The sequence below is a fragment of the Saccharomycopsis crataegensis genome (assembly GCF_037102585.1).
Source record: "Saccharomycopsis crataegensis DNA, jcf7180000000084, whole genome shotgun sequence".
NCBI classification, from domain to species: Eukaryota; Fungi; Ascomycota; class Saccharomycetes; order Ascoideales; family Saccharomycopsidaceae; genus Saccharomycopsis; species Saccharomycopsis crataegensis.
In genome coordinates this window covers 1,119,455-1,146,005 of record NW_027043829.1, presented here as the reverse complement: position 1 = coordinate 1,146,005, position 26,551 = coordinate 1,119,455, and the positions used below count along the sequence as shown (strand labels likewise).

Below are 26,551 nucleotides of genomic sequence, written 5' to 3'. Positions count from 1 at the left end.
TTTTTGATCCTGCTGGTGTGAGGATGCATTGCGTTTTGAAAAAAATATAGTGAAAAATTGGTACTCCTATTACAAGTTGTAGAGTCAAACATATCAAGAATTATTCATTGAAATCAATCACTGAAAAAAATGGACACCAAAGAAGTTCTTGTTTTGAGAGGTACCTTAGAAGGTGTGTATTCGATACCATGGACAAATCAAATTTTCAAGTTATAATTTCATTATGTGAATGGGTTTAAAGAGATCATGAAACTCAATGATGAGTTCAACAAGTTTCGAGAGAAGGCATTGTCAATAGTATTCCAATATTCAATATTCAGTATTCCTCATCTCTTTGATTATACCTGTGACTATCTTTTTTGAATTAATTCAACTATTTATGAACATGCCAGCGAACAACGAGAACTAGCATAATAATTGCCAAAAACAACAATACGGTAAATAATGTGGGATTTATAAGCTTATCAAAAGAAGACTGCAATCAATATCAGCAAATCAGGCTGTTCGTGTTTCTCTTTCGACCCTGAATTAAATTTTGGGATGAACTTTCAATTTGATTTTTTTTTCGTATTGTTCCTTACTAACTTCTATTAGGTCACAACGGTTGGGTTACTTCCTTAGCCACTACCCCAGCTAAGCCAGACTTGTTGTTGTCCGGTTCCAGAGATAAGTCCTTGATTGTCTGGCAATTGACCAGAGACGACTCCAACTACGGTGTCCCAAAGAAGTCTTTCAAGGGTCACTCTCACATTGTTCAAGATGTTACCATCTCTGCTGACGGTTTGTTCGCTTTGTCTGCTTCTTGGGATAAGACCCTTAGATTGTGGAATCTTGAAACCGGTGAAACTGCCAAGACTTTCGTTGGTCACACCAACGATGTTTTGTCCTGTTCTATCGCTAAGAACTTGAGACAAATTGTTTCCTGTTCTAGAGATAAGACTGTCAAGCTCTGGAACACCATTGGTGAATGTAGAGAAACCTTGACTGGTCACGGTGACTGGGTCTCTGCCGTTAGATTCTCCCCAGATGATGATGTTCCAACTGTTATCTCTGCTGGTTGGGATAAGAAGGTCAAGGTATGTTAATTTACTTTCTTTTAGTAGAGATTCAATTACTTTCAAAAATGATCAAGTGTTGAAAGACAGGTTTATTTTTGTGATTCAAACACTTGTGGAGAAATATTCATTTTAGATGATGTTAATAATATTTGCTACTTCAGACGGTTACAGCCGAATGAGACATAACATATCACCAAGATCTCTGATTAATTTGAATATTTTTCTAATTTTTGAAGTGGAAAGAGAATATCAACTTTTGAGTTTCTTTTTTTTTGGAAATATCTTACTAACAAATTTGAATTAGTCTTGGGACTTGAACGACTGTTCTCTTAAGGCTGACTTCATCGGTCACTCCGGTTACGTTTCTGCCTTGACTGTTTCTCCAGACGGTTCTTTGTGTGCCTCTGGTGGTAAGGATGGCTCAATAATCTTATGGGACTTGAGTTTGTCAAGATGTTTGTACACCTTGGCTTCTGGTGATGAAATCTACGCCTTGGCTTTCTCTCCAAACAGATACTGGTTGTGTGCTGCCACCACCTCTTCTATCAAGATCTACAACTTGGAAGAAAGAAAGTTGATGGATGAATTGAAGCCAGAATTCACCACTGGTGAAAAGGAACCAGAATGTATTTCTTTGGCTTGGAGTGCTGATGGTCAAAACTTGTTTGCTGGTTACACTGATAACGTTATCAGAGTCTGGCAAGTTATGACCTCTAGCTAGGTGTATTACTAATTTTTCCTTTCCCTATATGTTTTTGAATTATTTTTGTGAAAAGAATCTTTAGAGATCTTCTAGTTAATAAAACCTATTTATAATATCTTTTATGAAGTCTTTTGATTCCCTATGAGACCAATGTAGGTTTTTGATTATATATAAATAATGATAAGCAAGAAGAGACCAGGCACCCGGCCGGCGAGTTTAGTGACTCATACGGGTTACACCCTGTGCCACTGTCGAAATTTTTTTGGTCAACCTTCCCTGTTTTACATGAGATTTCAAAATCCATCACCATTTGTTCAAGAGGACTCACAACAACAGTCTTCTCAATACAGTGTTACCTTTGTTTCCAAGATATCTTCCCTAACTCGTCACATCTCTCTTGTTGAAAGAAACTACCGTTTGCTTTCTTTCAATAAACTCCAACTGTGCAACCGTAAGCGATTGATTTCAAGTTCATTCATTAATTTAGGTAGAACCCAACCATTCAAACCAAAGAATCCTAACTCACCTATTATAATGTCTACTCACTCTACCGTTCCATTCAGCAGAGAACAATTGGAATCTGTTCTCAAGAGAAGATTCTTTTTTGCCCCATCTTTTGAACTTTATGGTGGGGTCTCTGGTCTCTATGACTATGGTCCACCAGGTTGTGCTTTGCAAGCCAACATTGTCGATGTTTGGAGAAAGCATTTCATTTTGGAAGAAGACATGTTGGAAGTTGACACCACAATGTTGACTCCATACGAGGTTCTCAAGACTTCTGGTCATGTTGACAAGTTCAGTGATTACATGTGCACCGATCCAAAAACTGGTGAAATTTTCAGAGCCGATCACTTGGTCGAAGAAGTCCTTGAAGCCAGATTGAAAGGTGACAAAGAAGCCAGAGGGTTGTTGAAGGACGCCAACGCCGCTGCTGCTGAAGAAGCCGAAGGTAAAAAAAAGAAAAAGAAGGTGAAGGAAATCAAGGCTGTCAAATTGGACGATGAAGTAGTTCAAGAATATGAAACCATTTTAGCCAAGATTGATGGTTACAATGGGGAACAATTGGCCGAACTCATGGTCAAGTACAACATTGGTAACCCAGTGACTGGCGAAACTTTAAACCCACCAAAGGCTTTCAACTTGATGTTTGAAACTGCTATTGGTCCATCTGGTGCCCTCAAAGGGTTCTTGAGACCAGAAACTGCCCAAGGTCAATTCTTGAACTTCAACAAATTGTACGATTGTAACAACAACAAGGTGCCATTTGCCTCTGCTGCCATTGGCAAGTCTTTCAGAAACGAAATCTCTCCAAGATCTGGGTTATTGCGTGTCCGTGAATTCTTGATGGCCGAAATCGAACACTTTGTTGATCCACTCGACAAGACCCATGAAAAGTTTGACGAAGTCAAGGACTTGAAGTTGAGATTCTTGCCAAGAGAAGTCCAACAAGCTGGGTCCACTACCCCAATTGTCGAAACCCTTGGTAACGCAGTGGCCCAAAAGATTGTCGATAATGAAACTTTAGGTTACTTTATTGGAAGAATCTACTTATTTTTGCTCAAGATTGGTGTAAACCCAGAAAAGATCAGATTCAGACAACACATGTCTAACGAAATGGCTCACTACGCCCAAGACTGTTGGGATGGTGAATTGCAAACCTCCTATGGCTGGATCGAATGTGTCGGTTGTGCTGACAGATCTGCTTACGATTTGACTGTCCATTCTAAAAAGACCAACGAAAAGCTTGTGGTGAGAGAAAAATTGCCAGAACCAATTGAAGTTACCAAGTACGAAGTCGAAATCCAAAAGAAGAAGTTTGGACCTAAATTCAGAAAGAATGCTGGGTTGGTGGAAAAATGGTTGTTGGCCCAAGACCAAGAAGCCCTAAAGAAGTTCTCAGAAGATTTGGCCGCCACCGGGGCTATCAAGTTCAATGTTGAGGGTATTGAAGAAGAAATTGAATTGGACTCCTCATTTGTCAGTGTTGGCGAAATCACCAGAAAAGAACACATCAGAGAATACATTCCATCGGTCATTGAACCATCTTTTGGTCTTGGACGTATTCTTTACTCTATTTTTGAACACTCTTTCTACGTTCGTGAAGACGACCTTGCCAAATCCGTGTTGTCATTCTCCCCGCTCGTGGCCCCAACTAAGGTTCTTCTTGTCCCACTCTCCAGTAACGACGCCTTTACTCCTCTCGTGAAGGATATCTCCAAGTTACTCCGTAAGAACCAAATTCCTTTCAAGGTTGACGACTCAAGCGCCACCATTGGTAAGAGATACGCCAGAAATGATGAATTGGGTACCCCATTCGGTGTCACTATTGATTTCGACTCCGTCAAGGATGGTTCCGTCACTTTGAGAGAAAGAGACTCCACTAAACAAGTTAGAGGTTCCATTGCCGAGATCATCACTGCCATCAAGGAAATCACCTACAACGGCGCTTCTTGGGCTGAAGGTACCAAGGACTTGAAGGCTTTTGAAGGCCAACAAGAAGAGTAAAGGAATTGAATTGTCAAATCTCTTCTTTCATACATTTTTTCTAAAGTTTGCTGATACTTTTTTAAATTTTGCTACACCCTGTTTTTCATTCATCTTTACCTTCCATATAATATTGTTATAATTATCCTTCTGGAATAAACGTGTATTAATAAATAAAATAATCAAACAAACCACTAGAAGAATCTGGCTGGAACAGAAGAAAACAATAATCGGAACATTATACACGCCTATATTGTGTGATTCTATGTTGATGACACCATTTCTTGTAAAGATCTTTGTTCAACCATATCTAGTTCCTTTACTGGAATAATCCTTAGGGCTTACCACCAAACCTTTCCCCTTTCTTGCCCCCCTGTATATCACCTCAATGATATCGATTAGTTCTTGGGTATCGTCCAAGACAAAATTCAATTTATTGTTATTTCCCGTGCCGAAATCACACATCATGTGCTTGTTTCTAAAGAAGAACATTATCGTCATAGGATCATAAAGCTCGTACATCTGGTTGAAATCAGGAACCTCGTCGATATTACAAAGATACACCACTGCAAAGTTCTTGATTTTTTCTGCAATCTTGTAGAGAAGCTCATCCATCAATCGACAATCCTTGTCGGAGTCCCGACCAAACCTAATGATCACAAGACGCTCATCTTCTGATAAAATTGCCTGGTCAACATGCCTGAGAAGTAATAGGTTAGTATTGACAGTGCTCTAAAAGGAGGATTCGAGTTAGTGATGAACAATCAACAAAAGCAAATATCACCGAAAAGAAAGAAGAAGGGAAGTAGCAATATACTTACCAACCTGTATGTAAATGTGGAAGAAAAACAGAACCCATTTATCTAGAGAAAACCTACTGGACGTCTACATTTAGTGGCTGAATATTTGCTAGTTTGTGCTTGCACTTAAGAAAATTTGGCGATGAGGCAAAACATCCGATATCACAAGCACATCCTTACACCAAAAAGATAATGTTAAATAAACTCTGAAGAATTATATTCCAAAAATACTTGAAAAAAAAAAAAATTCCAGAATTTTTAAGTAAATGGGAATTGTAAACGACTAGTTAAGGAGCCGACTCAAAGAGTTATCAAGAGGTTTTGGGATCAATCAAGGCTTACTTATTACAGCCACAGGATGAACCACTAAATGCCAATTTTGAGGTCTTATCTGTGGTTGAAGTGATGTGTTCAACTCCAGCAGTGATAATCTTTCTGGCTTCAGAAGTGGTCATGGTGTGACTAGGAACAACGTCCAAACCAGGGTTTTCTAAAAAGAAGTTTCTTGGACGCAACAAGACTTCGATCTTTTCAGCTGGCATAACACAGAAATCTTCTGGAGCTGGGAAGTGAGTGATACCAAATGTATGGAACTATATGAAGTGTTAGTAGCTTTCCCATAATGGACTAATTGTTAAGTAAAAAAAAAAAAAATACTAGTTCAAACGCATTGTAAACAAAATATTAATCAAAAATCTCGATAAATGAAAAAAACTTACCATAACAATGTCAGTGTCTTCAATTTCCGCAGAACCGTCAGCCACCCATTTTCTCATACCAACCATACCATCACCAGACCATTGACAAACATGATTTCCCGATGGATAAATTGTACGATCGTATCCATGATCTGCCGCATCGATTGCCTTGATATCTTGATATGGAATCACAGTGACGGTATCATTAGCCCAACTAGCACGTTTATAAGGCAAAGAGCCCGGTTGGGCAAGCAAAGGAGGGCAGAATGTAGAAACCAACTTGTAAGAAGCTGGTTTTTTAGAATACGGATGAAGTTTCTTTGGGTTGAATAAATCCCAAGATCTGCCAGTAGACGACTCGTAATTAGTCTTGGAGTCTTTGATGGTTTTAAAGACGGTTTTTTTAGCATAAAAACCATTACCATACATGTTTTCTTGATGACCAGTTGGATAAGGAGAGCGGGCAGCATCCACAGCAGCAGCAGAGTTGCCATCACCATCAATTCTAGGATGAATACGTAAACTGAACAAATGTTGATGATTATGGGCATTGGTGTTTGGATAAACAATGGTACCCCATGGGCCAACCTCAGAACCTTCATCGGAACAAACATAGGTATTCAAAATACCTGTCAACTTGACTTCTAATTTGATGGATCCATCCTGCATGAAATTGTAATAAATGCAATATTCATAGTTGGCGGCGGTAAAAATTTGAGAAACAATCAATTTAGAGGCTCTTGCCACGGTAGAAGTACGGTAATCATCTCTGAAATCAGAATGTTTGTACAAGATTCCATCATCTTCTTCGTGGATGCAAACCGCATTCTTGACAGTGATTGGAGAACCATCTTTGTTGACCATGTGAGCGTCTAGGTAATGAATCACCCCCTTACAATCACAGCCCAATGCCAAAGAGTTGGTCATGAAGCCTGCACCATATTCACCGATATCCAAAGCATGTTTACGGTGATGGGGATAATCTGGACAACCGTAAGGAACAATCATTTCACAAAGTGACATTCTGTGAAAGATCGGTCTGACATTGCCATGATCATTGTAAGTGATATCAGAAAGCACAATACCTTCACGATAGTTGAATCCAACATGAAATTTGAAGTTAGACCATTCAATTGTATTGTTCTCCATCTTGAAAGACACGCCTTCAGGTTGGGTCACATTAATTGGTTTACCATCAGTGCGATAACCTCCGTATTTTTCTTTGACACCATCAGAATGGAAATTTGAGTGTTTGTGTTTTGACAACGGTTTGCGGATTTTAGGAATGTCAATGAAGATGACCTTCTTTAACGCTGGGTCAATGATTGGGCAAAAATCCAAGGGATGGGAATATTGCGAGTCGTTCTCATTAGATCTGTAATAAACCATGGCTTGTTGTAATCTTCTGGATGATCCCCAACGTTCATCGTAGCCAATGGCCCAAGGATCACAATAAATACGATCCATTTCATTGGCAGGGACCCCAGAGATCCCACATTGTCTAATGACTTCTGGGTCATTTCTGATGATTTCTTCGGCACTAGACAAGTCTTCAATGGTCAACATAGGTTGAACGTTGTTAGACTTGGTGATTTTGACAATCGATTTCCCTCTAATATCCACCAACCCTTCATGAAGGCCATTGAAACCTTTGATCAAAATAATAAAATAGGCCACACGAGGCGGAACGGTACTGGATTCCTTCCACAAGAGGTATTCAGATTTGGAAGGTTCTTTCAATGTGATTGTATTGAAATTAATCTCTGTGCCCTCTTTGGAGTACTTATCCCTGAGCAAACCAGAAACCAATTGGATTTCTAAAGGAGATAAGGGATCAAGCGGGTTGGCAGGACCAGGAATGGTAGAGGTGGTATGAGAAGCGACTTGACTGAGGCGATCCATTATGTTAATTCGTTATTCGTTATTTGTATGAATTATTTTTTTAAAGTGATGATATAAATAACTGAATAGTATTAGTCTTTGGGAAAGTAAGGAGTGTCATTGGTGGTAGATGGAAACTTCCTTATCGCTCATCAAAAGCGCAGTCTCCGCCCCACGTACGTTCCCAGGGCTTCGTAACAAAAGAGGAAGGAGTTCGAATTCCTTCTAAAGATCACCGGTGTCTGGGGGTAGAGAATATTACATATTAAAAATTATAGTATATTGTACACTGATTAATAATAATAAGTGAATTAATGAATGTCGATATATTATCAATTAAAATAACCAGATAATTGGATATGGTTTTCCCAACCCATGCACTGCCGTATACTCCGCATTAGTGTCACAAAAGCGGTGAATGGCTCAACATCAACCATCAAAACATCATATTGATTTCAAAATAATTATTATTCTGGAAAAAGCATGAGTGAATAAAGAAAATAAAAAAAAAAAACATACTCCAATGGTTCTTCCAAATAGGATATTAAGGATCTGGATGATCCCTTTGGTGACGTGTACCCAGTACTTTATCCAACTTAAGGCACCATCTACGGTTGAAGCGTTGTTGCAAAGCGACGATACTGTCAAGGCTATCCATCACCTACGTCCTTTTGTCGAGAAGGCATTTTCTTTCGGATCTTTTGAGGGGTTTTCTGGGTCGTTTGATTCCGATGTGTTGGCCCGATTACGCAAAAACCCGTTGGTCGAAGAAATTACTCCGGATATCGTGGTCAAGACATGTAATAAAGATGCTAGGCTTGGTGATCGCGCACTGGTCGGGATCAGTTCGCGGTATGAAAGCCAGCATGATGCCCCCAGACACTTAGCAAGACTCTCTTCTAGGGAGGCCCTTGATGGTGATACTGATAGTTATCAATATCATTATCCTAGGGAATATCAAGGAGCAAATGTCGATGTATATGTCATTGACACTGGTATTCAATGCGACAACATAGAGTTTGAAGGCCGATGCCTGTTTGGTAAAGATTTTACCGGAGAAGGGCCAGGAGACAATAATGGACACGGAACACATGTTTCAGGGATTATTGGATCGAAGAGTTACGGGGTTGCCAAAAAAATCAATCTCATTGATGTCAAGGCCCTTGATCGGACAGGGACGGGGAGTTTGAGCTCGATCATTTCGGGGATTGAGTTTGCGGTAAACCATTATAAAGAGACAAATAGTCTGAGGAAAGCGATCATTAACTTATCTATTGGGGCTTTTAGAAATAGTGTGCTCAATCGAGCGGTTGAAGTGGCGTTCAAATCGGGGCTAGTGTTGGTGGTGGCAGCGGGCAATTCTAACATTGATGCGTGTGCCACCAGCCCAGCCAGTGCCAAGTACGCGATAACTGTTGGAGCGATTGACGACAAAGATGACAAATTGGCGGGATTCTCTAATTGGGGCCGATGTGTGAATGTGTTGGCCAGTGGAGTCAGGGTGATTAGTGTGAATGCAAAAGGAATGGGGCCGTTGATGTTGTCAGGAACCTCGATGTCGACCCCCTCGGTGACGGGATTGGTAGGGCTTTTGTTGGAGTCGGGGATCTCGCCAGAAGACGTGAAGCAACGATTGAAGGAGGCAGCAACCATGGGGGCAGTTCCTCGATTGTCATTGATGATGAGGCCGATCACTCCCAACAGGATTGCCTACCTTCCATACGGGGGCATAGACCATGAGAGGTATGATCCGTATCATGTTGATGTCGACGCAGGTGAGCCATCCACTCGGTACCAATCGGCCGCCACGGACAATCTCGGACATTAGGTCCCACCATGAGTGACATGATTTTTTTTCCGTAGTGGGAAAAACTACCGCAACTGGGCTGTTTCTTTTTTTTTTTTGATGATATAATAATATATATAAAGATTATTCTCTGATTTTTTTTTCTGGTTTCTATATCAGGTTACGTATTTCTAAATTATACATTCATATAAACACAACCAGCTACACCTGCTACAACCATGAAGCTCCTCAATGAAGAAGAAATCAGCGCCCACAATGAAGCCCTTTTCATTGGAGGGTTCAAAGGTGCCCTTGGAGGTCTTGCCGTCTCTACCTTGATCTTTACCTTGGGTAAACAACGTTTCCCAGCCATCGGCAGACTCCCTATTGCTTTCAAAACCGCTCTCAAAATTGCTCCTCCAACTTTCGGGATCTCTGTTATGGCAGAATTGTCGTCGCAGGACTTTGACCGCAAGATGTATCACGACGACCCAAGAATTGTCGAACGTCATCTCCAAGAACTCCGTCGTTGGAAATCCCTTAGTTGGAACGACAAGTTTGTCGAATCTCTCAGTAACCACAAGTATAAGGTGATTGTCGGGGCATGGGCCGCCTCCTTGTATGGATCCTGGGCTCTTGTCAATCGTGATCCAATCATGACCCAAACTCAAAAACTTGTCCAAGCCAGAGTCTACGCCCAATTCTTGACCGTGGGGTTGTTGTTGGGGTCTATTGGATTGAGTGTCCATGAAGAAAACTTGGAAAAATCAAGAAACATCAAGAAACAAAGCAAAGACGTTGATGACACTTGGAAAGATATTGTTGAAGACGAAGAAAAGGCAGAATTGGCCAGAGGTGAATCTCTCAGACTTTCTGCTGATGAATTGGGGTACGCAGTTAAGGCTAAAAAAGCCACCAACAACTAGATTTAAAACCTCTAATCTCATGCTAGATGTCTGTTAATTTGTTATGAATTTTTGTTCAATATTACCACTATTATTCTCATTATTGTTATTATTATAGTTATCATTTTTTTTTTTTTTTATGTTCTTCTTTCTCAGATTTAAATTAAACCGTCATGTTTTTGGTTTTCCTTGTTACGCCCAAGATCATATTCTGAATTACATTAATAAAGAATCCATTATTGGTAGACGAATGAATTTACATATAATTTTATACACGAGAATCAAGCTTAAGAAGCTTGTTCACGATAAAAAGCTCCTTGGTAAAATTGGAATAAGGATTGGTTTCTAAGCACCAATGACGATGGGTCCAGACCCAATAACATTTGGGTGCTTTTTTAAGTTGTGCCATTGTGAAATTCAATTTAGTGCCAAAGAGATCGTATTTGGAATGAGAGTCCCCAAAAGTATTTTATGACAATAGTTCCATACTGTATAGACATTGAAAAAAAAAAAGCAAACTAGAAAATTATATTAACGCTTTAGATTTCCCCCCTATTCCTGGAAATCAAGAAATGTTTCGCAGTTTTATAAATTATAGAAATTAGCTGAGAAAAACAACATCTTTTATGTCACTGACCATTTGCTAAACCCTCCAATTTAGAAAAAACTGTACCATGCCATTTACCTTTGAAGGCCTCTGATATGTTCATTCCTAACGCCTCAAAAGTCTCGTAAATTTTGACGTTGTCCGCAGATTGACACTATTTATTATGTTAGATAATAAATACAGAGCTCAAGAATATGATAAAAATAAATAATAATAATAATAATAATAATAATAATAATAATAATAATAATAATAATAATAATAATAATAATAATAATAATAATAATAATAATAATAATAATAATAATAATAATAATAATAATAATAATATACTTACTATCCATCCGCTAACACTGAAGGATGCTTGAAAACCTTCATTTTCAAAAGTCTCGATCTTCAACAATGTCTTGCTATGATGCCCTACGTCATCTCTAGCTAAGTGACCATCACCATCAACTAATTCAATTGTCTTGAAGAACGATCGATACTCTTCAATTACCAGCACTAACTCATGTTGGTACTCCATTTGCGTATCAATCCTAAAACAAAAGATTCAAAAAACTAAAAAGGAAAATCAAGTTAAATAAAAAAAAAAAAATAAAAAAAAAAAAAAAAAAAAAAAAAAAAAAAAAAAAAAAAAAAAAAAATAAAAAAAAAAAATCCTTTCTACAATTCCATAAAAATACAAAATGCTTATTAACAGATTCGATTAAAGAATATACATGTCAGAATATACAGAGGCCTAAAAAAAAGACACATTCTGTACTAAATAATAATAACAAACAAAGAAAAAGTTCATTAACCATCTACCTACTACCTTATTGTAACACAAATAAATACACCACCAACTGAAAATCACTTCCAGGTAAGTTTCCAGACCACGCTGTAAGTTAGACTACTCTATAAGCCAGTACGCTTTGATAAAGATTCATAGTCGCTGGCATCTCTCTTGGAACCCTTGATGTAATAATGTCTGTTTCTTTGGTTGTACTTATATGGCTTTCTAACTCTGTCGATTCTTTCAATGAATGGGTTGTAAATACTGAATCTTCTTTCAACACCAACTTGCGACACTTTACTTCTCAACAATATCGTCGAATCAGGTCCATTACGATCGATCGCCATGAGGTATCCGACGTATGATGGGTTCTTCAAGCTATCCTTGAAAATAACTCTGACAATATCCCCAGCACGCAAACATTCTTTATTGGTATGGTTCAACAACTCACGACGCCATCCGCTAGGATCAAATTTCTGGTAAAGATCTCCACGAACTGTGTCCATAAGTTGGCCACTCTTTTCCCCATGAGCGGTTGCAAGTGGTTCGTACACTGGAATGGTGCGTCTTTTCTTGGAAGGCACAATGTAGTTGGCCCTTTGCGCAACACAGAAAGGCTTGCCTAGGCAAGACGATATGCTGGTTCTGAGAACGCTAGTACTGGTTCTGGAAAACATCAATATTGTTGTTGGTGATCTTATCAGCCTTTGTCATTTTTCGGTTCACGCCTTCTAACAAATTTCCCCCAAAATTTTCAAACAAGAAAAAAAAATGTCAGTTGCAGTTGCCCGGCCCACAAATACCCCCAACATGCTCATTAAACAGGCAGAGCTTACTAACATTTACAGACGATAGACAGCTATGTAGATATAAAGCAAAGTGTATCAAATAATGGATCAAGAAATAAAAACTATAGTACAAATAATTAGTCAAAAAAAAAGGAAAGCATCCGAAAAAAGGGTGAAAATGGCCTCACCTAAAACTTTGGACGTCTAGTACGACCAGTAAACTTGGAATCATTTGCCACATGTTTACCTCTTCTTCTATTCAATTCCTTCTTTCTCATGATATAAGTCTTCTTGGTTTCTTCGTCCTTCTTTTGTTTTCTTGTCAACTTTTTCCCTGGACGCTCAGTGCCCTTCATATCTACCCCATTCAAGTTCACTTGGTTTTCAGCTTGCCCGGCAGTCAACACCAAATAATACTTTTTGTTCTTCTTACTATCCTGATCATCAATCACCACACCCCCACCGAACCCTGCAACTTTGGCAGCAGAGGTGATCGATGTCAATTGTTCGTCGTTTGCAGGATAGAACTGGGCCACAAACTTTCCTCCTCGTTTCAAACTACCGTATAAAGTGTTGAAAAAGCGCTTCAATCTGGTCTTTGGATCATTATTGGCAGTGTCAGCATTACAAAGCCACTGGATCGCGGAAATTGAAATGGCAGCGTCAAAGGTACCTGGTCTAAAAGGAATTCCGGTACCCATGTCCAGTAAAAATAAGTCTCCTTCCACTTCACGATTCAATGCAACCGCAAGCATTGATGGAGAAATATCCATGCCTACCCATTGGTAACCTTCTTCTGTTAAGATCTCACCTGATAATCCTGATCCACACCCAATGTCAAGAATAAAGTGTTCTGTAGGTGATAAATTCAAGAGCTCGAGGGCTCTGAACGTCATCTTTGCCTGGATATGCTGCACACGGGTGGATGCAGTGTATTTCTGTGATTCATCCTCGTTGTAGAAAACTTCTGGTGGTGCTAGCTGCTCTGGTCTAGACATATTTTATTAGTTTAAATGGTATACACTATATCCATCTATTAGTGAGAACTCAGAGACCAAAAAAAATTTTCTTAGAGGGTTTTTCAACCACCCGCATGGGTGGTACATTGTTTACGTAACCAATCTGTCAATCTGTCGTTAAATTGCACTAATAATTCACCCACGATGAGCAACCAAAACAACAACATTCCAACAACCCATTACCATTGTCTTTCTTCAAATGTCTTCTTCATCATCTGCTTCCAGCAGCCAGGTCATAGACAGCATGAATAGCAAATGGAAAACTAGAAAAAGCTTCGTTTCTAACGCCACAGAGGAGTACGACATCACAGATGATGATGAGACATTAAGAGAGTCCACAGTAATTACTCAGCAGCAACAAACAAACACAAAGATAGTGGTCGCTACTGATGTGGAAATTAATGATTACTCTTCCCCGAACACCCAGATCTTGCAAGGAAAATTAAAGGTCAATTCGACCATCGAGAAACAATCTTTGCATAAGGTGACCTCCCATGCCCAATTAGTCAACAGGTTTCGGTACACCACCAATGGAGATTTCAGATCTAGGTTCTCGGATGTACGATACCAGGAAACTAAGAGTATTTTGGATTCAGACATTGCAAGAAACTCTCCGTTTTGGGGTTTCTACACTCCATTCTGGCTAGCGATTGCCATCATGATGGCCAACATTTGTACCGAGGCAATCAGGGAAAAAGGGTTGCTTCATTCCATTGGCACTTCAAGAATCATCCAGATATTCTTCCAAGACGTTATATGGATAGGTCTTTGTGATTTTATTATGTATTTGCTGCTTTATGGAAGCTTTTTCATCCAATGGTTGTGTAAAAAAGAGTATATGTTGTGGGAGACCACGGGGTTTGTCTTGCAATGTGCATATGAGGTGGGGTTTTTCTTTGGAGTTATGTGGTGGTTGGAATTATCGAATTATCAATGGATTGGAAAAGTGTTTTTGGTATTACATTCGTTGGTGTTGTTGATGAAGATGCACTCATTTGCGTTTTATAATGGGTACTTGTGGAGAATCAAACATGAATTGGCGTTTAGTGAGAGTTATTTGAAGAAACATGATAAAGTTGATGACAAAACTACGGCGATTTTGCAGAAAAGTATTGATTTTTGTAAATTTGAGATTGACAATACCTCAAAACACAACCCTCAGATACAATTCCCTAATAATTTAACTTTGAGCAATTTTTTCTGGTATACTATGTTCCCTACCGTGGTTTATGAAGTGGAATACCCGAGAACTACGAAAATTGACTTTGGGTACTTGGCAGAGAAAATTGTGGGGGTATTTGGAATCATCGCCGTGATGATTGTCGTTGCTCAAGAACGGGCGTACCCATTGGCGATGCGGGCGATTCATATGAAATCATTGCCGTTCCAGGAAAAACTTCGAGAATACCCATTTTTATTACTTGAGATGCTCCCACCGTTTTTTCTACTCTATATTCTCGTGTTCTTGTTGATTTGGGACCAGATCTTAAACGCAATTGCCGAATTGACAAAGTTTGCTGACCGTGATTTTTACGGACCGTGGTGGAATTGTATCACATTTGATGAATTTGCCAGACTTTGGAACGTCCCAGTGCACAAATTCTTGCTTAGACACGTTTATCATTCTTCCATCAGTGCATTTCAAATCAGCAAGACCTCGGCGACATTGGTGACATTCTTGTTGTCATCGGTGTTCCACGAAGTAGTGATGTATGTGTTGTTTGGAAGGCTTAGATGTTACTTATTCTTGATCCAAATGTACCAGATCCCGCTAATTGCCATATCAAGAACAAAGTTCATGAGGGGAAGAAGTGTATTGGGGAACATTATCTTTTGGATTGGTGTTGCCTCGGGAGCAGCTATCGTCAGTTCATTGTACTTGGTATTTTAGACATGACATGTGCGAGTAGAAGGTGCTGGGGAAGAAATATTTGTTAACAGTCTCACTTATCTTTTTTTTTTCGATTTTTTTTTTTTCAATTGTTAATGATTTCTTTTCCATTGGTTATTTTGATTTTTTCTACTTCAACCTTTTGATGACCTACAACTGGTGTTATTTCTATCTTCTTGTTTAGTATGGCATATATATATATATAAACATAAGTATAGCGCGGTTAGATAAACTTTAGAAATCCTATTTACTGTGATACTTTTTATAAGTTCCACGTTCTTTGGATTCCAACCTTCAGATAATAATGCAAAATAACGACCAACTCTTGGCACAACCCGCCAGGGATAACGCTGTTGAAGAAGGTTAAAAACTTTTGAACAGAAAATATACATCATGTAGACTAACAAAGAAGGAATGAGAATTAAAAAAAAAAAAAAGAAAATAAGGGGAAAAGAAAAAAAATTGACTTTGACAATCTTCCCAAAAGCCTTATCAGCTTGCCTGGCGATTCCTGCTTCTTGGCATCATATTCCAGATATAATATATTCGCAGCAGCGGAGTCCTTCTGAACCTATCATCATTTTTTGCGTCGCGTTTGTTTTTTAGCAGTTTTCCCTTTCGATACTACTGCAGTGGTTAACATCTCAAATGGTACCGCTTCATACTTTTGTTCTTTTATGTTGATATTTGACGATGGTCCATTATCACTCCCAATAATCAGTGTCGGAGAAGCTGAAGTAGGTTTAGACTGTCTAAGGCTCATCAACGTGTAGGCAATGTTTCTAAAATTATTAGGCAAATGTCCGTTATTACCATCAGAGCCGCTGGCACCACGCATATCATTAGTTGTCGAAGCGGTCGCAGTTGTTGACGATAATGAAGAAGGAGAAGAAGAAGAGGCCGTAGATGAAACCCATGATAAATTAGGAGCTCTAACTGTATTATGATTATGAGAAGCTTCTTGAGAAATGTTCTCTGGTTTAGCCCTATTTTGATGCGTTCTGGTATTTTCCATTATTATCGATGGTATAGGAGAAGAAGGAGATGAAGATGAAGACGGCGGCCGTGAAATATTGGTACTTCCATTGTTTTTATCACTATTGTTGCCACACAGTGCCAACATGGATAAGATATGTGCAGGGTGATCTGACGTAATTTTGTAGTTTGGCAAAGGTTGTACTAGATCTTCACTTTTTGGTCCTCCAATATATGGCAACGATCCAACAAAAATGTTACCATCATTATTAATTCCTGGATTGGTAGGAAGTTCAGAAGATTCAAGAGGTGGAAGAATGTTATGTTTATCATCTGATTCGGATTTGATGCCTTGATTAATGGCTTCATTCAATGAAGGCAATTTAATGGATTTGAATGTCATGATAGGTGGTCCGTCCGTAGTTCCGGTATAATTCCCGTTGGAAATATAACCTGTGTTATTATTAGTGTCCTTTATCCCAGTAGAAGAGGCTACTTCGGCTATAGTAGCACTTTTCTTTTTTCTCTTTGGTTTGTTATTGATGGCGTAGGCATAAAAATCATTTTCGGAAGATTGAATGTGAACATGGTGATTTTTGCCAGTATTACTTTTAGCGGGTTCAGCTTTTCTTTTAGAGCCGGTATTGACGGTAAATGTGAAAGTTGAACCAGGTCCTGGAGCATAACTTTTGGTTTCTCCTGGAGGGGGGATATTATTTCCAGCAGTATTAGGAAGTGCAGCAGCAGCAGCAGAGGAAAAAGAGGAAGAAGAAGCAGCAGCAGCAGCAGTGATAGTATTACTGGTGGTAATAGCTCCGCCATTGTTGGCAGTTTTTGGCTTACGCGCGTTTGTCAGTTTATTATTGGCGGCAGACCCATCTTTGCTTGAGTTATTAGAGTTTGTGTTTCTATCGTAGTCTTTGATGATATTGATTGCTTTCAAATAATGTACCACTTTACTTCTTAAACGGTTATTGATGATTTTTTCCAGCTCGAGCTTCATTTCATTGGAAATGGTTTCTTGTACTGAAGGTTTATAGTATTCTCTTGGCCCATATACTTTGATGTTCTTGGAGTATAATTCTGTAATTTTCGTCAACTTCAGCAATTGATTCGGTACCAAGTAATTGAAAGGTTCAAACTTGTATAACTCAAAAGAGATTTTGTAGTTTCCTTTTTTCAAAAACCCAATGTCGGTGAACATGAAGATGATCATTGTCTCGGCCCTATCATCAAGTTTCAACTGATCTCTTGGTAAATTGTAAAAAATCCCGCTGATCAATTTCGTGCCCACAATTACTGAGTCAGTATTGATGCCTTTTCGTCCTCCATGTTGTGAATCTTCATCAATAATGGTTGCTTTCAAAAAGAAAAAAGATAAATTATGGCTGGTGATGTCCAATCTTCCCAATTTTTGGTCATCGTAGTAGATCTTGAGACCAATGATCGGGAAAGGATGCAATAACCGCTTATGAATATTTGTTGATTGTGAAGACGTTTGATTCTTGAGCACCGTGGATTCACGGGCGTATCTGGGTTCCTGGACAAACGACAAGTCATAAATGGTCTTATTGATCTTCCCAATCCTTACTATAGGATTTAATTCTAAACATGCTCTCATTGCGGGAAGGTGTAAGCAAGAAAGTTTGTGGGAAATATCAGATTCTTTTTTTCTTTTCTTTTCTGTATTTTTTCTGGCCTTTTTGTTTTTTCTTTCTCTTTTATATGGGATAAATTGATGGCTCTTTGTATATAAAAAGGAAAAAATTTTCTAAATCACTCTTTTTTTTAATGTTCCACAAGTTGGTTACTCAGCAAGGGGGGGTATCATTATCACGTGAATACCTCCTCTATGTATCGTGACTCTTTTGCAATACGCATATTGGTAAGGAACCACCAAAATAATAGAATAAATCATATATAGTACGCAACGTAATAATATGAGAGAGTGTAATTTAACAAGAGTTTGCTTTGGAATCCGTGCATTTTTTTTCTGTGGTTTTGATTTTTCTCAAAAACTAGAAAATGTGCCTAATTTCACTCCTTACAACGAAATGCGGTGATGAATCAACACAAATCGTTGATCTAGTTCACACTTGTGAAGCTTGAGTACTATTTCATGTTTGCCCCCAGCACATTTTCCGTAATCAGTGACATTGAGAATGATATCCCCTTTATTTACTTTTGAAATACTGTTTTCTCCAAACTCATTAAACACCTGCAAGGAAAATTAATTGTGTTATTGTTTTAAATTCCCTGTCAAATTGTAACCGTAGGTAGTAGGAAATTTATATTTATAATCGATGTCTGAATCGAAGCTAGTGGATAAAATATAGTTGCCACTAATAACTGTGGGTACTTACTATTGAAGAAATGTATCATAATTGATTATTGAGATATTTTGTAGAGAAGCCTTGATGAAAAATAATGTCAAAATGCAATGGATAGAGATAAGGTTCCAGAATATTTATATATTTCACTGTTTTCAAATAAGACAGGCTTCTATGCTAATAATAATGGTTTATTTATATGGTCTTAAAAGCGGGCTTCCATGTGCTTTCACTAAAGTATTGTATATTAAGTTTCCATAAACAATCAAACTAAGACGAAGAAGAAAGGCCAGAAAAAAAAAAAGGCATTTTTAAAACAGTGTGATTTGGTGATCAATAACTATCAGAATTCTTAGGAACTCACTCATAACAATACTGTTAAGTTTAAAAAGTTCCCATTTGAGTATGGTTCTAGTATTTCTTTCGTTGGCACACCGTTACTGTCGATTGTGGAGGTTATGCAAATGTCAGACTGCCAGTAGTACAGACCTCCTAATGGAAATGGCTTGATTTCCAAGGGCTCATAACCGCAAATACTTCCACTTCTTTTGTAGCTTTTGACGATTAATAGTCACTACTATCATGTATATATAATTATCAAGACTCACAACCAAATTCCTGTTTATAAATTATTAAAAGTTCACATTTAAATTATATTTATTATTATCATTACATTAATATCTATAAACCGACATCCAACTGGATTCTCTATCTAATCCAATCATGAATCCTGAAACTATTCCAACCTCTAACGAAGCTATTAGCGAATCAGCTCCAATTACAAATCACCACGAAGCCACGGAAAACCCTGGATTCGTCACTATCAAGGAGTTCAATGAAATCAAAGATATGATCTCCAGCATGTTGATCATGATGAAATCCTCAGTCAACGCCGCCAGCGTACATCCTGTAACCGAACCGGTTCAACAGAAAAATAAATTGAATCGGCGAAATTGGTAAAGTATTTAAAAACTTTCGGAAATCGTGCTTGTAAATCCTATTATTATGGTATTACACCAGCAGCGTATTGGCAGTTGATGCTTGTATGGAGAGTTGGCATCCACATCAATATACATTACTGTCAAACAGCAAATAGTGTAGATTCTGTGGGGCTCTCACTAATTTTTGAAGGTAGGGACCCTATTTAAGGGTCTCGTAATCCTAGTATCTATATTAACTTGTAGATATAAAAAATACGACTAAGCAATTATCATCATAGACGATGTACATCCACCAAACCAGACCAATAGCTAACTAACTCTCATAATACCTGGTAGCTTATTTGGTATTCCCGTCAGTGATAAGTCTCAAAGTGCTTAAAGATTGATGAAGTTTATTTTTATTTTACAAAAAGCTTTTTCTTTGGCACTTAAACCTAATGTATATTGAGTGGGCCGAGTACCGATCCGAGGCAGCTGCACTAACCCAAATACGGGGGTGAGACGAAAAGCAAAGAGATGACAGATCAAAAGTTTAAAAATAAGAGACACATAAGTGGGAAGTGATATATAGGAAACATAACGGTAATTGTCAAGAAGAACAGGAAAAAGAAAAGTTGTGCATATATGTCAAGTTTTATCACACTTCAACATGATCACAATACAATGTGGTCACAACACAGTATGCATGAGCAATTGCCCACGAACTCATTCTCTATATCGAATGTTTACTGAGCCCTAATAATATTGTCAAAATAATAAAAGAGGAAAAATCAATAGCAAAGAAGAAAAAGAGAAGAGAAAGAGGGACAACGGAGGAAAAAAAACGAAGAACACCCATTGAAAATCGTTTTATTCTGTGGAGATGTGCCTGCATGGGGTAAAGAAAAAAAAAGTTCATCTACCACAAGAGTATGCATGCATATACTCATGGCTGGTGAGATCCTGATAAGCCTCTTAATCAGTAAGTGGCTTCAATGGCAACTGAACGAGTCTTTTTCAGGTTGCTCTATGTTTTTAAGGATTCCATGAAACTGAAACTGAATTGAGAACAAAGTGGAAATTGTGGGGATCATGTATTTTTTTTTTTTGACATCTTCGAAACTCTGAACTCAATAATTCACAACTACTTTCCAACATATTCTTTCAGCACAAAATCATCAAACGCAAAAAAGAAGATATAAAAAAAATAGGCATGAGAATATCACAAATCTTCAAGTATTTCTGTATACATTAAGTTTTTAAGCATTAAAAGACGTTGAGGTTATAAAGTTTGCAAAATGCAGGGTTTTGATTAGTCAAAGTCAATTCACAGCAGAAAACAAATAACATGGTGGGAAATAGAATCAATGTTGTATCAAAACGAAACATGCTTGATATACGTTTTACATATATATGGCTACGGCTCGGGATAGCTTTTTTTTTTTTTTTTATTATCCTGCAATACTGGCCAATAATTCTCTAAAATAATGCTTCTCATGTCGAAACAATCACATCTAACTAAATTGCCTGCTTGGTATTATTTACCCACGTTATCTTTCAACAATTATATTTCATTACAATCTATATTGAAGAATCATATTTATCATCATGGCTAGATTCTCATCGTAATTTTAGTATCCAAATATTCAAAGATGAGCATTGCATTCACATGATGATGTGTAGGGAACCGAATACTGCTAACCTGATGTCGTGTTAATCTACAAGATGTATTAAATAGCTATTTTAAATACATCTAACCAATGTTATTACACATAGACCCTGATCTATGCAGAAGAAAGGCTGCTTCCGGGGAATTATTGTCCATAAACTCGAGGAGGGATATAATGTAACAATTTTTAGAGCTATCCAAGCTGTGAGTTACCATTAGTCAGGTGGCAACTGTTCCACTAGTTAATTAGAAATTAGGGCTAACCAATTGATATTCAACTATGATGATGATGATAAGGTGACCATTGATGCGCTGTCAACTATTTTGTTTAGCAGCCATCACTGGCACCTACAGTCCTCCAAGAACTACTTCAGCTCAAAATTTTGTTCGTAATGAAGCTTGACAGGAAGATAGCGGGGGTCCAATAGCTACTGACTAAGAAAAGGAATGTATAATGAAAGGTGAACACGGCGGAAGTTTGAGGGATTTTTGATCTGGGCACTCGTTTGAAATTAGTGGGGCACTTTTTTCTTGCCCCGCCTTTTTTTTCTCTTTGTTGGACAAAACAAGAGAGCTAAAAAAAAAGACAGCTGTTCAAGGAATAAGACAATTGCAGTGGCAGCGTTCTAGATTAAGTTTACTTAAAGAGATTAACACAACAAAAGCGTATTAAAGAAAGCTTAAACATAATAGAGGGCAATACGAAGCAATGCCAGAGTGCGGGGCTCGTTCTAGAAGATGAGGATTGGCTCTCACACATGGCAGTCATATCATTTGCGAGAATAATTTAAGATGTATTGATTATTCGTATGTGCTTTGCGCCTCTTTTACACTTACTTCACACCTCTTTTACACCTACTTCACACATTCCTCACCTAAACAGTTCACCTTCACACCACGCACCATTTCTCACTGTAACAATTTCACGGGTTTATTCTAAAGTTTGCTCGATGCGATTTTATAGTTTTGGGAAATTCAAACATAAGTATTAAACATGAGAGCACTCAATTCACTATCGAAAGCCCCACTAGAAATTTGCCGAGGATCAAGTGCGAGTTGAAGGAACGGGAAAACTGTAAAAAGCAAGACATGGCAAACAATTTCTGCATGTACTTGTAGAGGACTGGTCATCTGGTGAAAACAACTTTTGTCAGCGTGTGGTCATCCTGCAGAAGGGCTGCTCGGAAAAACTATTTGGTTTTGGTGGCAAACTTTTTTTTTTTCAGTTTTTTTTACAGAAAATTTTTTCACATGCTGTGTACATCTTGCAAAAAACAAAGTTGGAACACCAAAACCGTTAAGTAACAAACAATACATGACAACCACTAGATTACTAAACCCAATTTCTCTACTGGTCGGTCATATATGATATATTATACAGTTTAATTCCCCCCATAATTGACAAATATCATGCTGACGATAGTTTTGTGAGACACATATAATGGCTAACTTGTTATGCTTTCACACATCAAGATATTCTTTCACATGGATTCAAAATATTTATTGGAATTTTTTTTACGAGACTTTAGGGATCTGCCTTACATGGATAAATCTCTGCACAATTTGTATCAAGCAAGATGTTTTCACTTGTCTTCAAAAAAGCATAAAATTCTCTTTCCCACTTGTCCCGCTTTTATAGAATTTAGATTTAAAGTCATGGCCTAGCCATTTTTAATAGTCGGATAATTCTTATGGTTTTTGTAGTGCTGTGGCTATTTTGGATTTGCCACACGACCTTTTTTTTTTCTCTTTCGTTCTTGTTATTTTTATTTTTAAGCTTGAGGATTTTCTGCAGGTGAGGAGCCTGTTGTTGTATCCATGGACTACAGGTGCTACCACTTCTACTCCCTGTAAGTGGTTTGATTCTGCTGTAATGATGATCTGATTCATGTGTTCTATTCCTGATATATCCAAATTGCCCTAATTGTTTCGAGCCCAACAACTTGTTGTGTAAATTGTCTCCCAGGAAAATAATCGAAAAAAAGAAAAAGGAATACTTGGTGTTCTATTGCACTTGCGGCACCCATGCAGCCTACCGCGCCTCATAATCACCCTCTCTAGCGGGTAGTATGTTGGCCTGCACCTTGCTGTACTGCACCTTGCTGTCTCAGTAGAGGGCAGGCCACTTTGTAGCAATCCCACTGCATTGTCATGCAACAAACTTTAACAAGCAGAAGAAAAGGAAGTAGAAAATTTTCATGTCGCAGAAGAAGGAAGAACAAGAAAAACAGAGTTTTTTTTTTTCTGCTGTTCGTTTTTTTGCGATGCCCGTATAAATTTAATCATGATTCTCCAGAAATTTTAATTTTACCAAAAAATATATTGTTTACTTTTTTTTTTTTTCTCGCAGGGAATTAAAATTAAAATTAAAATTAAAGATAAATAAGAAATACAACACATAAATCAAACAAAGACAAACATTAGTTTACACCACCCAATCCTTGAATAATTTTTGTTCTCACATGTCTTCATCAAAAATTACCCCCACTTACCAGGGCTATATTGCCTCAACTAAGGACGCGTTATTGGTTATTCAAGCCGCGTTGAATAAGCAATTGCCAACTGTTCCAAGAAGACCACATGACAAGGAAAGAGCCTCTTTAATCGCTTCAGGTAATGTGTTTGTATTCATTGAAGAACGTTCAGGCGTCAAGAGATGGACCGATGGGGTTTCTTGGTCTCCTTCCAGAATTTTGGGTAGGTTCCTAGTATACCGTGAATTAGATCGCGCGGCCGCTACCGATAAAGAAGGTAAAAAGAAGTCCAAAAAGGAGTTAAAGAAGAAATTGATGAGCCAAAACTCTCCCTCTCAACACAATCCTATCCATGAACAACAACAGCGATTGAACAATTCCCCGAACAATAACAATGATCTGGCAAGCCGCTCGCTAGTTGGATCCCTTGTGGCAAGCTACGCTTTTAAAGATAACGGGCTTGTCAAAAAAACCCTCTCTCTTACAATTTCTAGATTATCTGCCAGTTCTTCACAGACAATTTCAGAAACTGTGCATTTGATTTCATATTACAACACCATCGATGTCATGGAAAACGTTCTCACCAAACCTTCGGTCGACCCAACATTAAAAGATGTCCATTTGACCCCGGAACTTTGGTCAGCGGTTAAGGAATCTAGTCTTGGAGGCAAAATACCGATCGAGGATGAAGCATACTATTATTTGGAAAATAACGGCCATCCATCAAGTACGGTCATGGCGACTCCTGGCAGCCATATGGGTGCCCATGCACCTGGCCACCATCATCACCAAACGTCGATGCCTGGGTTGATGCAATCTGCCGGTGGTCAACAGGTTCAATATTTCCAAGCTCCTCTACCTCCTCCTGCCTACCATAACGCTGGTCCACCACCGTTGCCGCATCATCAAATGGTTCCGTCTTTTCCACCTGCACAACCACCTGCACAACCACAGCAACAGTATCATGTTCCTTCCTCATTGAGTTCCACTAGTCAGCCTGCCACAGGGTCAAGTTCTACTAGCGACAGTGGCAATAATCATGCTGCAAGCGCTGGAGCAACTCAATCACAACAAAAATCTCAGACTTATTTGCCGCCATTGGCGCATCATCATCATTTGGATTATTCATCGTACAATGGTAGTTTTGTCGGGGTAAACTCTGCCCCAGCTGCTGCCACCCAGTTTTCCCAAATGCCAAGCTATTACAGTCCAGCGGTCTCAAACACTGGTGGCAATGGCATGCCAAAGTACGCATATCCCCAACAACCAATGAGTGGTGGATTCCCACAGTATTACCCACAAAGCATGGGGTATCCACCTCAACAATCAATGACTCCAAGTGCTACCAATAACTTGAACAATACTCTGGTGAAGTTGGAGGCTGGAGAGAAAGTATATCAACAATATCCACAACAGACTGGGTATAATGTGAATTATCAATTGCCGCCACCACAACCACAGCAACAACCACAACCACAACCACAACCACAACCACAACCACAACCACAACCACAACCACAATCACAACAGCAGCAGCAGCAACAGCAGCAGCAACAACCACAACAACACCATCAAAATCAACAGCGTCAACTTCAGACATCACATCAACAACCACATGAAGGGAGACTTTCACCAAGATCGACCCCAGGTCAACAACAACAACAACAACAACAACAACAACAAACTACTGCAGGGAGTCCGCAATCCAGTACCCCAACCAACCCTAATACCATGAGCGTTGGATCTTCAAATAGCCAGTTTTATCCAAACTCCAATCCTTTGATCGGGCCTTACTCGACCTTACCTCAGTATGCGGTCAATGGTAGCAAGATGTACAATTATAATACCCAAAACCCAGGCGATGGTAGTAATAATGGTAGTAATAATGGTAGTAATAATGGTAGTAATACTGAATTCTTGGGACCTGGGTATGCTCCTAATGGATTGTATCAATCTAGCTAATTTTAATAATGCTATTTAATCATTCTTTTTAGCCTACTTCTAAGGATATAAAATATATTTTTTAATATTTTATGCTAATGTGTTTTCATCTTTTATCAGATTTGTTAGCTATCCTTTGATACGTGCTTTGCTCTTTTTTTTTTTTATGTTTTTATCAATATTTTTATGCTTACTAGTTTTCTTTAATGGTCATGTTACGCCTTTACGTTAATGTTATAATTCTTTTCACTGTTACTGTTTATGATTCTGAATGTTTTGAACGTTTTTTTTTTCTTTTTTTTTTTTTTGTTGGAATTTTGTGGGAATTTTTTCACCATGGGAAGAATTTCCTGTTATACTATGTGTTTTTATTGCCAATATTACCATATTTTTCTATGCTTAACCTGTGACTTACATTCTATGTACATAAGGATTCACTGTGAAACCAAGTTGAAATGATCAACAAGTACCATCTTTTTTTATTTATTGTATACAATTGTAGTACGCCAAACAGCTAAAAAAAGATAGTTACGAATGTTGTGTATATTTGTATTTTCCTTGTTGCTATACTAACATCAATGGGGACCAAAACAGGCCATCTAGAATTACACATACAGTATACAACCTGTCAATTTAAAATGAATTAAAAATGAGGCTAGAAAATCCTCAACATGTACAGGAAGAAAACAATTAGGAGATTTTAACTTTATGCCTCAAAAAAAAAAAAATGGCCTTATTTTTTTAGCCAGTCGGCAACCCATTCTAGAAACTAGATACTCAATTTCATCTTTAATTGCTCCCCTATTGTTATATATTAGCATATATGTGGAATTTCTTTTCTTTT

The 26,551-nt window shown here is 38.3% G+C and overlaps 11 protein-coding genes across 11 annotated transcripts; 6 read left to right on the top strand and 5 right to left on the bottom strand. All coding sequences in view use genetic code 12, as the record gives it.

The window, feature by feature from the left end:
* Positions 1-129: 129 nt before the first annotated feature.
* ASC1 (40S ribosomal protein RACK1 ASC1) lies at positions 130-1,779 on the top strand (the record flags this gene model as incomplete). The annotated part of the gene is made up of 3 exons (XM_064997127.1): positions 130-172; positions 595-1,076; positions 1,363-1,779. 3 exons carry the CDS (start codon positions 130-132, stop codon positions 1,777-1,779), a joined length of 942 nt encoding a protein of 313 aa, XP_064853199.1.
* A 267-nt stretch (positions 1,780-2,046) lies between these two features.
* Positions 2,047-4,266, top strand: DASC09_035270 (glycine--tRNA ligase; the record flags this gene model as incomplete). The annotated part of the gene is made up of 1 exon (XM_064997126.1): positions 2,047-4,266. The coding sequence occupies one exon, from the start codon at positions 2,047-2,049 to the stop codon at positions 4,264-4,266; it is 2,220 nt and encodes a 739-aa protein (XP_064853198.1).
* Positions 4,267-4,545: 279 nt separating this feature from the next.
* Positions 4,546-7,645, bottom strand: DIB1 (U4/U6-U5 snRNP complex subunit DIB1; the record flags this gene model as incomplete). Its single annotated transcript, XM_064997125.1, has 3 exons — positions 4,546-4,945; positions 5,388-5,638; positions 5,765-7,645. The coding sequence occupies 3 exons, from the start codon at positions 7,643-7,645 to the stop codon at positions 4,546-4,548; spliced, it is 2,532 nt and encodes an 843-aa protein (XP_064853197.1).
* A 502-nt stretch (positions 7,646-8,147) lies between these two features.
* Positions 8,148-9,452, top strand: RRT12 (Rrt12p; the record flags this gene model as incomplete). Its single annotated transcript, XM_064997124.1, has 1 exon — positions 8,148-9,452. One exon carries the CDS (start codon positions 8,148-8,150, stop codon positions 9,450-9,452), a length of 1,305 nt encoding a protein of 434 aa, XP_064853196.1.
* Positions 9,453-9,649: 197 nt separating this feature from the next.
* Positions 9,650-10,336, top strand: RCF2 (Rcf2p; the record flags this gene model as incomplete). The annotated part of the gene is made up of 1 exon (XM_064997123.1): positions 9,650-10,336. The coding sequence occupies one exon, from the start codon at positions 9,650-9,652 to the stop codon at positions 10,334-10,336; it is 687 nt and encodes a 228-aa protein (XP_064853195.1).
* Positions 10,337-10,944: 608 nt separating this feature from the next.
* On the bottom strand, positions 10,945-11,448 carry DASC09_035230 (uncharacterized protein; the record flags this gene model as incomplete). The annotated part of the gene is made up of 2 exons (XM_064997122.1): positions 10,945-11,076; positions 11,260-11,448. The coding sequence occupies 2 exons, from the start codon at positions 11,446-11,448 to the stop codon at positions 10,945-10,947; spliced, it is 321 nt and encodes a 106-aa protein (XP_064853194.1).
* Positions 11,449-11,822: 374 nt separating this feature from the next.
* Positions 11,823-12,377, bottom strand: IMG1 (mitochondrial 54S ribosomal protein bL19m IMG1; the record flags this gene model as incomplete). Its single annotated transcript, XM_064997121.1, has 1 exon — positions 11,823-12,377. One exon carries the CDS (start codon positions 12,375-12,377, stop codon positions 11,823-11,825), a length of 555 nt encoding a protein of 184 aa, XP_064853193.1.
* A 299-nt stretch (positions 12,378-12,676) lies between these two features.
* BUD23 (18S rRNA (guanine1575-N7)-methyltransferase) lies at positions 12,677-13,486 on the bottom strand (the record flags this gene model as incomplete). Its single annotated transcript, XM_064997120.1, has 1 exon — positions 12,677-13,486. The coding sequence occupies one exon, from the start codon at positions 13,484-13,486 to the stop codon at positions 12,677-12,679; it is 810 nt and encodes a 269-aa protein (XP_064853192.1).
* A 220-nt stretch (positions 13,487-13,706) lies between these two features.
* Positions 13,707-15,398, top strand: DASC09_035200 (sterol acyltransferase; the record flags this gene model as incomplete). Its single annotated transcript, XM_064997119.1, has 1 exon — positions 13,707-15,398. The coding sequence occupies one exon, from the start codon at positions 13,707-13,709 to the stop codon at positions 15,396-15,398; it is 1,692 nt and encodes a 563-aa protein (XP_064853191.1).
* A 577-nt stretch (positions 15,399-15,975) lies between these two features.
* Positions 15,976-17,994, bottom strand: DASC09_035190 (uncharacterized protein; the record flags this gene model as incomplete). The annotated part of the gene is made up of 1 exon (XM_064997118.1): positions 15,976-17,994. One exon carries the CDS (start codon positions 17,992-17,994, stop codon positions 15,976-15,978), a length of 2,019 nt encoding a protein of 672 aa, XP_064853190.1.
* Positions 17,995-23,754: 5,760 nt separating this feature from the next.
* On the top strand, positions 23,755-25,728 carry DASC09_035180 (Gti1/Pac2 family protein; the record flags this gene model as incomplete). The annotated part of the gene is made up of 1 exon (XM_064997117.1): positions 23,755-25,728. The coding sequence occupies one exon, from the start codon at positions 23,755-23,757 to the stop codon at positions 25,726-25,728; it is 1,974 nt and encodes a 657-aa protein (XP_064853189.1).
* Between the last annotated feature and the right edge of the window lie 823 nt (positions 25,729-26,551).